Source organism: Oryctolagus cuniculus, chromosome 12 (genome assembly GCF_051225735.1).
Source record: "Oryctolagus cuniculus isolate XC-2025 breed Fujian yellow rabbit chromosome 12, ASM5122573v1, whole genome shotgun sequence".
NCBI lineage: Eukaryota > Metazoa > Chordata > Mammalia > Lagomorpha > Leporidae > Oryctolagus > Oryctolagus cuniculus.
The window spans coordinates 110,005,191-110,019,866 of record NC_142878.1 but is presented as its reverse complement, the minus strand read 5'-3'; the positions used below and the strand labels follow the sequence as shown (position 1 = coordinate 110,019,866).

At 53.7% G+C, this 14,676-nt stretch overlaps 1 protein-coding gene across 2 annotated transcripts in view; it reads left to right on the top strand.

The window, feature by feature from the left end:
• Positions 1–14,676, top strand: part of NEO1 (neogenin 1) — a 222,686-nt gene that overhangs the window by 163,404 nt on the left and 44,606 nt on the right. For both annotated transcript variants that reach the window (XM_070054696.2, XM_070054697.2), the window contains exons 9-13: positions 4,774–4,928; positions 8,739–8,887; positions 9,199–9,337; positions 12,735–12,784; positions 13,721–13,868. In XM_070054696.2, the coding sequence (XP_069910797.2) occupies positions 4,774–4,928; positions 8,739–8,887; positions 9,199–9,337; positions 12,735–12,784; positions 13,721–13,868 (641 nt within the window). The remainder of the gene's footprint in view (positions 1–4,773; positions 4,929–8,738; positions 8,888–9,198; positions 9,338–12,734; positions 12,785–13,720; positions 13,869–14,676) is intronic.

Below are 14,676 nucleotides of genomic sequence, written 5' to 3'. Positions count from 1 at the left end.
CGTTTCAGCTAGGACTCCGCACATCAGATAAAGCCTGCATTTCTCTGAGGTGCTCGCAGCTGATGTACATCGTTTTAATGCCAGACTGGTGGGCTCTGCAGATGCACCCCTTCATCTAGTACTCCTGAGAGGGTCCAGTGGCATTGAACTTGCGCATGATGTGATTCAAACCCCATAGGCAGAGCTCACATTACTCATTGGTGACATTCCCCTGAACACCGTATTAGAAGTTTGGGGTTTTCCAGGTATAGGAAAGTGTGGCCCTGTCTACAGAATGGCAGCAGCTGTCTAGCAGGCGGAGAACAGACGTGTCAGTGTTCAGGCGTCCCCCGTGGATGCGTCTCTGCAGGTCTCCTGGAATTCACAGGGCGCGGAAGGCACCCAGCAGCTCTCTGTGCCCCAGGCTTCCGTCCCACACCTCTGCCCTGGTGGTGCTGTGTCTCGCTGTGTGTGTCGCCCTCAAGCGAATGTCTCAGGCGGCTCCTGAGTGCCCCCCAGCTGAGCCCACCCACACACCCACACACACCCCGCACTGCTGTCACACGTGGTGTGCTGGAGCCAGCTTCTCTCTCAGTCAGCTGTTGGATTTTCAGGGAATTCTGCAGACCTGCTGCTGACATGACCTGCCAGCGCGGAATCAGGCGTGGCGGGGGTGGGGAGTGTTCACAGCTGCAGAGGTGCACACCCGATCTGAGTGTTAAAACGTCTCCCAGGTTGCACTGCGGCCGGGTCCCCTGGTGTTGTTACGCTGGCTGGGCTTTCGTTTTGTGGTTTGCTTTCTCAGAGCACTTCACCGGTCTCTGAGGTTTGTCTTTCATTGACTCACACACGGTGTCAGTCTTGCTCTGCAGAGTGTGTCCCGTACATGCAGCAGGCAGAGTCCGGCGGCCAGCGCCGAGGAGGTATGTGTAAGTAAACCAGCTGACTGCACTCAGTGGAGAGCAACTGCTGTTGGAGAAGTCATGTTGAGATAACTGCCCATCAGTAGGAAAAGAAAGGGTTGTATCTCTGTCTTACTTTAATGTAACAAGTTATAGATGAGTAATATGGAAATTTTCTAAAACCTATAAACGTATTAGAAGAAAATATGGAAATCATTTTTAGCATTTGCTGTGTGGGAAAGGCCTTTTAAAGGAAGATAGGAAATCAAGAAGCCGTAACAGGAATGGTTGACAGAGTTTATTGTGTAACAGTGTAGAATTCCACGTGATGAAACATCATAAACAAGGTTAATGTATTGAGTGACAAACTGGAAAAAATGTTTGCAACATTTCTAAAGGATTGTGTAGATACCCAATTAAATAAGCAGCTCCCACAAATCACGAGTGACAGACACTGTCCTGAGAGGCGGGCTCCAGCCAAAGCCAGCTCACAGAAGCTAGCGGAAAGCCCACTGGAGCTAAGAACGGTTTTCACCATCACTAGCAGTCTTGGAAACACCAAATAAGGAGTTACCCTTGCTCATGAGTAAGGCTGGCAGTAACCTTAGGTTGCTGATGTCCAGTGTGCAGTGAGTTGAAGACTGGAAGGAACCTGCTCTGGGATGTGGCATCATCCATAGAGAAGGTGACTTGCAGAATTCTCACATGTTTTAAATGCATGTAGCGGTCAGTAAGCAGTCAGACTTCTGGTTGTCTGTGTGAAACAGATACGAGTAGGAGGAATAGGACACTCAATGACAGATTTCCTGTTAGAGAATACAGGACTCACCATGTGTGTGTCCATCTCAAGCATGAGGCAGCAGGTTTTCAAAGTGAAACCTTGTATATTGCTGTGGAAGTACATGCCAAGAGCAGCGATTCCGCAGCCAGCGACAGCCCCCAGTCCCGCGGGGGACACTAGGCAGTGTCTGGCGTCGGGTCGGAGTGCAGAGCTGCGCGCTGGCATCTGGTGGGCAGAGGCCAGGGGCTGATGGGCACGCTGCAGTATACACAGCAGGGAGTGTCCTGCCCAGTGCCTCGGTGCCAAGGCCGAGGAGCCCCGGCGTGGGGATCTGCTGAAATCACATCAGCACACGCTGCACTCAGGTCTCCAGGTAGGACAGGTTAGGAGGAAGAATGGGGGCCTTTCGTCCAACAGCATATAAAGAAAGGATGCTTTATAAATGAAGTTGAAATTGAAAGACACACCCGAGTTAAACTGGCAGGGCAAGTGGAGCAGACAAGTGAAAGGAAGAGAAAGCGCAAGGCAAAGATCCTGTTCCCCTGTGGGTCTGATGTGAGAAGGACGAGAAGTCAGGGACGCTGGCCTGCTGGGCCCAGAGTCTGAGCTCAGGATTAGCAGGGCCTCAGAGGGAGGCAGAAGCCTGGACCCAGGTGTTGGGCTGCCCAGTAAGAATTCAGACTCAGGTAAGGAGGGGGCGTTGTACATTTTAGACTCTTCAGCAGGTGTGTGCCGTAGATGGACTAAGCTTGCGTGGTTAGCAGTACTCTGGGTGCACTACCCAGGACCAGAGTGAAGGCACAGAGTCGTGGGCCCAGTGGGCTTGTGAGGCTGATGGCCTGGAGGATGGTGGGAGCAGTGGCCAGGAGAGGACAGGACAGATTCAGGGACTTATTTAAAGGAAAGCTGCTTTCCTTTGAAGTTTATGATTTTGAGTGGAGGCCAGGAAGGAGTGATACAGACCTCTGTGAGTCACAGGGCTGTTTTATAAGCAGGACTGATTTAACCTTTCTAGGCTTAAATTTTTCCTGTCTTAAGAAATGACTAATGTATGTACTTTGCAGATTTATATTAAGAATTCACTCTTCAGGGTCTATGCCACTACTTACATTGGAAAATTCCCCTGTTCTCTGCATCCGAGAGCTCAGCCAGTAGGTGGCGCTCTATGTCCTGGTTCTGATCCATCGTTGTGCTGGGTACCTGTGTGATTTTCACTTTGTTAAAAAAAAAAATCGCCCTTAATTTAAGCAACAGCACTTTGCTGATGCTGACTGTTAGATGGAGAACAGAGAGTAAGTTACCCTGATATTAACAGGATACAGAGATCTGCTCGTCTAGGCCGGGGTTGGCAAACTACAGACGTTAGGCCAGATCAGCCGTTACTTTTGTGGCCCAGGAGCTAGGAGTTGCTTTTTGTGTAAGTAACTCACTCCTTAGCCTGTGTGTGTGCACTGTCAGGCCTTTTAGGGAAACCTCTGTTCCCCGCGCCTCTCTCTCTGGTGTGAGTGATGTGCCAGTGGCCCTGGCAAGCCGGCAGCACCACAGGGCAAGAACGGGCTCTGGCAGCTCCTCACCCCGCCCCTTCCCCTCTGTCTTGACTGTTGGTGGTCGCCGTGTAACACGCTTCCGGGAGAGCTGTGCTTTCTCATTCTCTTGTCTGAGAGTTAGTTTTTTCTGGATGGAAACCGGGCTGTGGGAGCTTGCAGCAGGCTGGTGTCAGAAGCCCGTCAGTTCCTGAGTGTCTTATCTCGGGTAGGCGCACCTGTGACCAGGTCTTTGCTACCGCGGTACCTCTGCATAAGTGTGTTTTAGATTGTGCTACGCTCTCTCTCCCGATCTTTCCCTTCCACGTAGGAACAGATTTTCTCAGCGTATGTTTGTGATGCTGCCCCCACTCGTATGAGCCTTGTGCTGAGTGCTTCTGCGGTGTGTGAATGTGCGCGCGACACTGTCCTCTACTCCACCCCTCCCCCCGCCCCCGTCGTCTCTGTAAGAGAGAACTGAAAACCTCGGGGCGCAGGGCGAACAAAAGAGGTCCGCCCGTGCCCGCCCGAGGAGCTCTCGTCCTGGTGATCGTTGGTGTGCAGGCCGAGCGTCGCAAGCCGCGGAGTGTGAGCAATCAGCCGGGGCCCTCCTGCCAGGGCCCGTGATTGAGATTTCTAAGATAACGAGCTATAGCAAACATGAAAAATACCGCTCTGAAATGCCGACGATACGTGCCTTCAGACGGACCGGCGCATGTCCCGCAGCCCTCAGCAGATTGTAATCAGCAATTTCCAGCCAAATCGTTGATGTCTTAGTGAGGCACCTCGCTGCGGAGGTCAGGTCGTTCAGAATGATTGCCTCCACAGCGCAGTTTGGGACTCGTGTTCGCCGCGATGGCGGCCGCTCTTTGCGTAGATGGCCGTCGTAAAAGCCAGCTGTTTGAGGAACATTTCTTCCCCGAATGTGTTTAACTCCTTGTACGGGAGTCCTGTTTTCGTTGAAGCACGGTAGACTCAGCATCACTGTGGACCTCAGCTGGACCCACACCTCCCAGAGCAGACCCAGACGTGCTACCTAGTCCGAGGACTGGCTTTTACATTGTCATCTCACAGTCCTGGGCCACCGGATTCTTGGGTGTTGCTGGTGGTAAGATTGGCTGCTTTTCACATTGGCCTGAAGTTCATTCACGAACGAAAATCAGAGCCATGGTCAGCTTGGGATTCACTTAGCTTTTTAATGTTCTTGTTCTCCCAGAAGTGAGAACCCCCAACTTTCTTCTTACTCAGAGTCTCTTACCCAAAATCCATGTGAACTTTCCATGAAAATCAGGTCGTACCTAAAACCACCTTCTCTGAGTTTCCCAGAGAAGCAGGGCCTAAGGCTGTGTGCAGCTGGGCCCACGCCCCGCTTTGGAGTCCTGTGTTCTCTGGGAGGCAGTGTGGAGCAGGCCCTCGGCGGGCCTGTCCGAGACCTGTGGCCCTGCCCTTCTGTCAGTTCCCACGTTCAAGTTGTGGACGTTACCTTGGCTTAAGTTGTGGGATTTTGACGTGGAGTGGGAAATGAAATGGTTCGTTCTGGCAATGTTCCTGATTGATTGCCTTCTCTTTCCAAATCCTTTGTCCAAAGGGAGCGTGTTGAAAATACCAGTCGCCCAGGAGAGATGCAAGTAACCATTCAGAACCTAATGCCAGCGACGGTGTACATCTTCAGAGTCACGGCTCAAAACAGGCATGGCTCTGGCGAGAGTTCGGCCCCGCTGCGTGTGGAAACGCAGCCTGAAGGTGAGTCTCCCAGCGCCTGTCCTCTGCCAGGAGGGAGCCTGCGGGGGTGGGGGAGCAGGATGTCCCGGGCCTGCGTCTGCGGGAGACGCTCACGTGCTCCTGTTTGCTGCCCCTGAGACTGGCTCAGATGCCTCCTAGACTGCTCTCCGCCTGTCGAGTGCTGTGTCCCCGCAGGCTTAAATCCATCGTCACTTCCTGCCTCCAGCTGTGCTCAGTTATGTCCTGCTTGTCTGATGGCAGAGACGAAGCCTCTGTCACCCTCGTTTCCCGTCATGTCTGATGCCGTGCCTTGCACGTGGTGCACGTATGTAGTTGTCCTGTCTTTATGCCACACTTTTAGAAGCTCTTTGAGGCACTATTTTGGTCTCCTGTGCCAGTTCTACTTCTGATTACATTTCTAAGATCTTCTGTAGCCCAAATCCGTCTCAGGTTGGCTTATTGTAAGAATGTCTCGTGTATGTGAAGTTCGCACTGCAAGCAATAGGCCTAAAGTTGCAGGAAGCGCTTAGATCATCACAGCTGCTCTTCCCACTCAGGGCTTTCTTCTGGACTTGGATTATTGTTATTATTTAAGATTTAGTTATTTTATTTGAAAGAGTAGCAGAAAGAAATCTTCCATGTACCACGACCCTGGCCTCTAGACTTGCCGCCTTTTATATAAGCCACTTTCTCCTTAAATGCTTGTCCGGTCTCCATGTTGGTAATTGCGCGTGCAGTGTTAGCCAGCCTCCAGTGATGGCGATGTTACTTCAGGAAGAGCGTGTGAGGTGCATTTGTGGAAGCTGCTGAGCAGGGTGCAGAGCAGATGAGGTGACTTAGACGTGCAGCTGAGCTGTCGGGTAATTCCGGGCCTTCGCCTGGTGGGGAGAAGGCGGGCGCGTGGAGCTGCATGGAGCTTGCTGACGTAGCGCACCAGTCCCTCTGCGGTTCGTCAAGTCCCTTCCACGCTGGGCGCGGTGCAGTGTTCCTGAGATGCAGGAGGAGCCTTGAAGACTGAGCAGGCACGATAGGAGGCCACTGACTTCAGGGCTGGAGGCTAACGATCAGGAATCGAACCTGAGCAAGGCTCGGGCTCCACTAGGGAAGAACATGTTCCCCATGACAGCAAGAGGGGGTTGAATCTCGCGGTTTTCCACGTTCAGACAGGAGCCGGAGCGCTCCATTAGACTCCGAGCTCAACGGCTGGCTGTCCGTTAGGTCTCGTGTTCAGGCACCACACACCAGACACGGAGACACAGCAGGAAAGGCCACGGTGAAGATGGCTCGTCCATGCGGGGTCCCAGGGCAGGCAGAAACCCGAGGTCATCTCGAGTTAGAGGCAGAACAAGCTTTCTCCAGGAAGCCCCCTCCCCTGGCCCAGTCCTGGAAATAGGACCAGACAGGCGCAGGCAAGGTGAGCCATGAAGGAGATGGACGAAAAGCCCTTGGATGGGATCCAGTTACTCAGGATAGCCAGTTCCGCTGGAGGTTGTGAACCTCCGGAAGCTACGTGAAAGTGTGTGTGTGTGCACGCGTGCACACACATGTTCAGATTTCCTCTGAAAGAAGGGGTCTGTAGCGGTCATCCTCATCTCAGAGCTCGCAAGTCGCGCCGTTGAGTGCCACTGAGCCAGGAGTCAGTGTGGAGTGGGGAGGTGAGGGGACAGGTGTGCAGAAGAATGGTTGGTTGAGTGCCTAGCCTGTGCCAGTCGCTGTGCTAGGCTGTCAGGGTGGAAAATGAGTAAGACAAGGAGCTTAGCGCTCTAGGGACAGACGAGCAAAGACAAGGCGGTGTGATGTGCTGGCTGAAAGAGAGTGCGGTGGGAGGGGCAGCAGGCTCGGGGAGGGTGTTTTAGGGATGGAGGGGAGCATCATGTGTTTTGGCGAAAGGGAAGCGGTTACTGGAGAGAGATTTGCATTTCATGTGGAGCTGTTCCTGTGTGGAGGAGGCACAGATGCTGGAGTCAGCCTTGGAAAATATTTTACATGTTTAGCTTCACAGACCAACTTACAGCGCTTTCCGCTTACGCCACATACAGCTGAAATGAGAGAATTCATTAGCACCCTTTTTTAGGCCAATAACAGTCAATGAATGCATCGAGAGCGATCTCCAGAGAACTTAGGGGCTGCTTACTTTCCTCTCCCTTCAGTAAGTTACCGGAGAGTTGTCAGTAGCGGCACAAGTGTAGCAGATCCGTTCCTGTGCATTCGTCAGGCCGTAAAAAATATCTGAAAGTCAAGTGAGCGACGTGAGTCATGACTAAGTCGGGAAACCTGGGAGCGACCGCGTTCAGCTTTCTCCCCTTGGCACAGCCAGACTCATCTGTGCTTTGGTGCTGTTACTCAGGAAAGCCAGTTTGTTAACATCTGTGAGGTTCCCGTCCTTCCAGCTCTTACATCCAGTGAGTAGCTGTTGTGGGAAATGCTGATGCCAGAGGAATTGTTTTCAAATACAGAAGGCCATCCAAGTGCAGGCGCAGCAGCTGCCCAGGATCTAGGTCCGAGCTGGGGCGGGGATGCTGTGTGAGCCGTCACAGGAGTTGGGACCCCCTGGGCAGGCTGATGGCGCTGCGAGTAGGTCAGCCGACCATCTGCTCTGCCAGGCGCTCGCATCCTGCCCAGGGTATTGTCATCGTCTCCTTCTGGTCTTCCTGAGCACACCTTTTGGAATCAGAAAACACCACCGTCGGCTAGTGTCCCACCACTCGGGAGAGTTCCTTGAACTTCAGAACCTCAGCTGTCAGCAGGGGTGATGGTAGCAGCTGCCACGTTGGAGTGAGCAGAGATCAAACGAGAACACACGTGTGCAGCCTGCTGAGCAGTCAGTGAGGGCCGGCTGTGTGTGCAGCTGACTGTCACTCCGAGGGCCGGCTGTGTGTGCAGCTGACTGCCACTCCGAGGGCCGGCTGTGTGTGCAGCTGACTGCCACTCCGAGGGCCGGCTGTGTGTGCAGCTGACTGCCACTCCGAGGGCCGGCTGTGTGTGCAGCTGACTGCCACTCCGAGGGCCGGCTGTGTGTGCAGCTGACTGTCACTCTGAGGGCCGGCTGTGTGTGCAGTTGACTGTCACTCCTTTTTTCTGGTTCTGGTCCTTTACTTTCTTCCTTCAGTGTGCATGTTTACTTATCCTTTCTAAACGCAGGCCTGATTACGTCCTGCCCCTGGTGAGAGAGCTTCAGGAACCCCCAGCACCGGCTAGCGCTCTGTGTGTCATCCTCCATGTTCCCCTTCCTCGTCTCCACCCAGCTGCACCGCCCCGTTGACTGGAGCCGTTTCTGGTTGGAACCTGAGGGCACTGTTTGTTCTGGACTCTGGGAAGCCCCCTACTCCTTCCCTGCTCTGACCAGCCCCTGCCAAGACACAGCTGGGTGCTCTGTGCCTGTGTTCCCTAAACTGCTAGCACTTGGGGCGTCGCTGTCACGGTGTGTCTGACTTCCCTCCCAGGCCAGGTGTTGCTCTCCGTGGGTAGGGCTCCGGCCGCCACTGCATCCCCAGGGCCTCCTGCGGCGTCTGGCAGAAGTGGGCTCTCTTTTTGGGCTGTTGCCTTGGGTTTTGCTGCTCAGCCCCACAGCAAAACTGGGATTTGACAAACCACGAGTCCCGCAGCGTCCCATTTTTTTCGTATTTTGAATATGAAATACTTCACAGATAAAACTTGGTTTTGATTTGAGTCATAAAATGCAGAGTGCAACCACTTCAGCCAAATAATCTATCTTCTTAGGTCTTACTGTTGTTAAGATACGGCCAGCGTGACGGTGCTGCCGAGAATGCCTATCGAAGAGTTGCTCGTTTTCAATGATTTCTTGGTTCTCTCTCGAAATTTTCCCTCCAGTCCAGCTCCCTGGCCCAGCACCTAACATCCGAGCGTACGCGACGTCCCCTACCTCCATCACTGTCACCTGGGAGACGCCGTTGTCTGGCAATGGAGAGATTCAGAACTACAAATTGTACTACCTGGAAAAGGGGACGGACAAGGAACAGGTAGAGGACTAAGCCAGCCTTGGCCCATTCACTGGGAGAGGGGGGTCGAAGCATGTCTCCACATCTCAGTAGCTGCTCACCGGGTGGGAGACGAGGTACAGGAGGTGGAGCATTGCCAGAGTCTGGTGGTGACCAGCAGGGGTTGCTAGGCGTCAGGTGGTGTCTCCAGGTACACGGGGCTTGGGTGTGATGAACATGGAAGGAGGCCTGTGCTGTTGGGCAGGAGGCAGTGTTCCCGGGGTGGCTCCTTTGTCTTGCAGCATTTCTTTTGCCCACGTCATGTATCTTTGCACTGTTTTATTTCATTCCAGGACATCAACGTTTCAAGTCACTCCTACACCCTTAACGGGCTGAAAAAACATACCGAGTACACCTTCCGAGTGGTGGCCTACAATAAGCACGGCCCCGGGGTGTCCACGCAGGACGTCACTGTGCGGACCCTGTCAGACGGTGAGTCTGCTCCTGTGGAGCCAAGGCCCAGGCCCAGGCCTCTCTGGTGTGGCTTTGCTCAGGTCACTTCCCTTTCTGAGTGTCTCCTTCCATGTGGAGTGTCAGTGACCCCAGCTTGGTCAGGCTGTCGGGAAGATTCAGCGAGAAGGCATCGCCCGCGGTGGCCGGCACTGTGCAGGCTCCCTCGGCATCTGGTAGCTTGAGCAGGGCCTCTGCCTGTCGATACTGCTGCTTCTCCCTGACAGAGCAGTCGGCTGTCAGGTTGGCTTCACTCTTACTCTGCCTAGCAGTCGGAGTTACACGCCGTGTTGGTCCTTCTAATCCCTTCGTGTTTTGTGACAGTTTCATTTCTCACCTGTGACTGAACAAAGTTGCCTGTGTGTGTCCGTGACCAAGGCAGTGTTTCTCAGACTGCAGACTGCCCAAGAGATTGAGGTGGTCGAGACCGGTGTCTTTAGATTAGACTAGAAAATACCAGCGTTCATTGCACTTAATAAGTGTGTTTTCATTAAAATGCCTGAAAACAGTGTGTGTAACAGCCCTTACATCTGTAAACACGCATGCGGTAGAAGCTGCAGTTTGCCTCTTCAAGCCAGTGGTTGAACTCGACATGACCAGCATGGAGGTGGGCCGACTGCAGGCTCACTCCGCTGCCGTGGGGCGTGGGTAAACATGTGGCCTCACAGGACTCCTGTATCCTGCTGGAAACACTTAACTGGGATCAGATTGCTGTGAACCACACATCTCCACACGGAGGGAATTTCTGGCCCCCGCCCCCACTCTGCTGCTCAGTCATAGCTGAGGAGTCATCGTGGGCTCTAGATTGAAGAAGAAACACAGCACGGTGATCACGCTGGCCTGGGATCTGGAGGTGCAAACAGCTGTAAGAGAGGCTGTGGGTCTGTGACTGGATGTTACTAGGCAGTGTTAAACGTCAGCTGTGTTACTAGGTGTCCTGGATGACAGTGCATTCGTGTGCATCAGTGTGCTGAATGTGGCCGCTGTCCTGTAGCTTTGCTGGACAGCGTCCCAGTGCCAGCACACATGTGACGACGTGCCCTGAAGGGTTTAGGAGGCGTGATGGCTGCAGCCATCTGGGTGACTCAGAAGCTGTGTGTGTGTGTGTGTGTGTGTGTGCATTCACAGAGAAGTAAAGCAGAGTAGTGATAATTGACGATAGAGGAAAAGAATATATAGTGTTCATTGTCCGATGTTTTCACTCTCTGCGGTGGGCTTGACATTTTCAGACTTAAGGAGTTTGGAGAAAAGGGGCTAGCACTTTGGCGCAGTAGGCTAAGCCTATGCCTGCAGTGCCAGTATCCCATATGGGTGCCACTTTGTGTTCCGGGTGCTCCGCTTCCCATCCAGCTCTCTGCTGTGGCCTGGGAAAGCAGTAGAAGATGGCCCAAGTGCTTGAACCCACATGGGAGACCCAGAAGAAGTTCCTGGCTTCGCATCTGCCTAGCTTTGGCCACTTTGGCCGTTGCAGCCATTTAGGGAGTGAACCAGCAGATGGAAGATCTTTCTGTCTCTCCCTCTCACTGTCTGTAACTGTACCTCTCAAATAAATAAAACCTTAAAAAAAAAATTGGGGGAAAAGAAAATGTAGTTTGGCTGTCCACCTGCATAAGCCCACTGATCATGATTTGGGGAGGAGCTAACGTGGGCATTTGTGTCTGCATGCGAATCTGCAGTAAGAGGGTTGGCACGCTGGCCGCAGTGCCTGTAGGAACGGAGCACCGCTCAACAAGGTGGCTGCAGACTTCGGCGGATCCAGGCCCACTAAGACAAACGCCTGCCCGGCAGGTGTCTGTCGATTCTCGGCTATGACACGGGAATGGTGATGGAGACTCCTTCCAGGGGTGACAGCAGCTGTCAGTGCCTCTGCCACTGAGCCCGACGGTCTCTGGGCACAGTTAGAATCAGTCATGCGCCTTTTCCAAGGACAGGTCCATGTCCTCCCTCAGACTGCGCCTGACTCTCCAGGGTGAGGGCTGAGGCACCCCCAGGGACAGCGGTGACCCAGACACATTCTTTGCCTTCCAGCAGCCTTAGCACAGAGTGCCTGGGTCAGTAGCCGGTCACAGATGGAGAGGAAGGAAGAGAAGTTTCCTGGGGTGAGGAGAGAAGGCCTGGAGCCAGCATTGTGTGGGTGGTGCACCTCAGTTTCTTCGTTCAGCCACCACCATGAAGGGCGGTGGTGGAGAGTGTGGGGCCACACACTGAAAATCTGTTATGTTCTCCTCCACGAGGAACTAGAGCTATGCAGCGATTTGTTTAGCCAACAGTCCCAGACTCTTGCTTCTAGATGGGTGTTCCTTGATGCTTAGCTGCCTCGGGAAGCCAGATGGTTCCCTTCAGGGAAGCTGTCTGGGAGGCCCCACGCGGAACCCGCTGATGTACGCGCGTCTCATTTGCATCCATAACACCCGTACCCGGCTCAGCCACCTTTGGTAGACTCGGTTCCAGGAAACACACGGCTGCTCCGGGAAAATGCGGATGAACTCGGGGACTAGAACAGTGGAGTGTCTAGGCGAGAACAGAGCCAGCTCAACTTCCCTAGGGTTTTGTTTATTTAAAATTTTTATTTATTTGAAAGAGACAGAAGTCTTCTCTCCGCTTGTTCACTCCCCAAATGGCCACAAGGACCAGGGTTGGGCCAGCCAAGCCGAGGCCAGGAGCCAGGAGCTTCTTCTAAGTCTCCCTGGTGGGAGCAGGTGCCCAAGCATTTGGGCTGTCCTCCTCTGCTTTCCCAGGTGCATTAGTGGGGAGCTGCATCAGAAGTGGATCAGCCGGGACTTGAACCTTCACCCATAGAGGATGCTGGCTTCACAGGCGGCAGCTTTATCCACTGCGCTGGGCCACAGTTCTTGCCCCGACATCCTTGTTTTTAAAAACGAATGAAGGATCTGCGCTGTGGCATAGCAGGTAAAGCCGCCACCTGTGGTGCTGGCATCCCATATGGGCGCCAGTTTGAGGCCCAGCTGCTCCACTTCCGATCCAGCTCTCTGCTGTGTCCTGGGACAGGAGTAGAAGATGGCCCAAGTCCTTGGCCCCCTGCTCCCACATGAGAGATCCGGAGGAGGCTCCTGGCTTCAGATCAGCACAGCTCCTACTGTTGTGGCCAATTGGGGAGTGAACCAGCGGATGGAAGACCTCTCTCTCTCTCTCTCTCTCTCTCTGCCTCTCCTTCTCTCTCTGTATAACTCTGACTTTGAAATAAATAAATAAATCTTAAAAAAAAAAAAAAAAAAGAATGAAACGTGGCCACACCCTATCCACACAGTAGAGCTGGTTGTATCCACAGTGCTGGGGACGTGTGTTTGTGGGAAGTCCAGCCAGGAACAGTCACATAATGGGGCCTTTAACACTATTTTTTTTTCTTTTTGCTTTGCAGTTCCCAGTGCTGCTCCTCAGAATCTGTCTTTAGAAGTGAGAAACTCAAAGGTAAAACTTGACAGTGTCTTTGTTCATCTTTACTGATGTAAACCACGGAGCCTCGGGCTTCCAGCAGGGGATTCCAGGGGAAGCATTGGAGCAGCCGGAGGCCCGTGTTGTCAGACTGACTGCAGAACACGCACGCGGTCTGGTACAGAAAGAACACGGTGTCGCTGCTGCACTTGCCAGTGGACCTGGGCCCGGAAGCCGACGTGTTGATTCCGTTCAACTTTCAGAGCTCCTTTAGCCTTTAGCAAGTAGGCGGCCGTATTTCTGTGCAGCGCACGTTCTAGATCGTAACCTCACAGACCTTGGTGACAGCAGCAGGAGGGAGTTGTGACAGCGTGGTCCCCTGTGTTCTGAGGTGGGCCAGGCGTGAGTCGGGGCAGCTGTGGTCGGGTGCTTGCGTGCACTCCGGCCTCCACTCCTGTCAGGTCTGCGGCACACCAAGGGCCACGTGGCCGTGTGTGCCTCCAGAGGCTACACAGACCACTGAAACACTGAGGGCTTTCGGGAAGTCTCCTTGAGGAAGCCACCAGCTGCTGCCTGGCGGCCCTTTTCTTTCAGAGTTGAGATGGAAGCTGTTCGGTGTTAGCCAGTCCACGCTGGCAATGGGGCTGATTCTTTGTACCTGACAGTAGTCTGCCCCCTGTTCCAAAGTGCCTCTGACCTCACGTTTTCTTCTGGAAGCTTCCCTGAGACTTCTGTCCAGCGTGTTTATTCCGACAAAACGTCCAGGAGATCAAGGGTCCAGAGCATATGTACTGCCCAAGTAAATTGTCTCCCCATGTGGTCACCAAAGGGTTTGGAGACTGAAGTGGCTTCCGAGGAGTCGTTCAGTGACTGAAACTGAGCACCCTGCCACCTCCTTCTCGGCCCCCCGTCGGGGTGGGGCCCCTCGCTTTCCAGTGTTCACTCTTCGCCCTGTGACCTTGTCTTTCCCAGAGCATCGTGGTTCACTGGCAGCCCCCTCCCCCAGCCACACAGAACGGGCTCATCTCTGGCTACAAGATTCGCTACCGAAAGGCTTCCCGAAAGAGTGATGTGACCGAGACCTTGGTAGTGGGAACGCAGCTGTCTCAGCTGATTGAAGGTAGGCTGCTTTCCCCAACGTGCAGTTACGTCAGTCTAACAGCTGCTCAGGGTATCCGCTTACACAAGCAAACTAAACGCGGCCAGATGTTGCTAATGGCTCCTCCTACCGCTGACTTGATGAAAATTAGTGGAAAACACTCTCGCCAGCCCACACCATCTATGAGTGGTGAAATCGAGTTGTTTGATTTCCTTCGTTACGTTTTTCCAGCATTCTCCACGTGTTCTCTCTTGAGTGTATATGTTATATTTTTGTAATCCGAAAAGGTGAAGCGAAGCTGTAAAAGCTAAGCAGTTGCCCCAGTCTGTCCAGCTGGTTAACAGAGGTCCACAGTGTGACGCGTGTTGCAACACCAGCCCTGCGTGTGCGTGCCTGCGGTCTGCAGCAGCCTGCGATGCTGCAGTCCTGTTTGTGCCTTAAAGCGCTGTGAGGTCTTAGAAAACCGTCCGCAATGGTGCCTTCTGTGTACTTTCCCCTGGCATATCTGGGAAGGTAGGCCTGAGTGCCTGTCCCGGAGGGGCTGCCGGTGCCTTTGCAGGCCGGGGAGAGGCAGGTTATGGGCGCACCTCACCCTGCTGGTGTTGGGACCCTGCTTACAAAGAATGGAGGCAGATGCCCCTGAGCAGCAGGGACTTTCCTGCAGGACTAACGAGGCTGCAGCGCTGACCCTGGTCCACTTCCTTCCCAGCTCTGCCGAGACTCGGTCGGCCTCCGCCCCGCGTGCCCAGGTCTGAGCCCGTGGCCCCCCCTGTCCCAGGAGTGCCCTCATCACGGTGGTGTCTGTCTGTGTCCTGACCTAGCTTGTCTG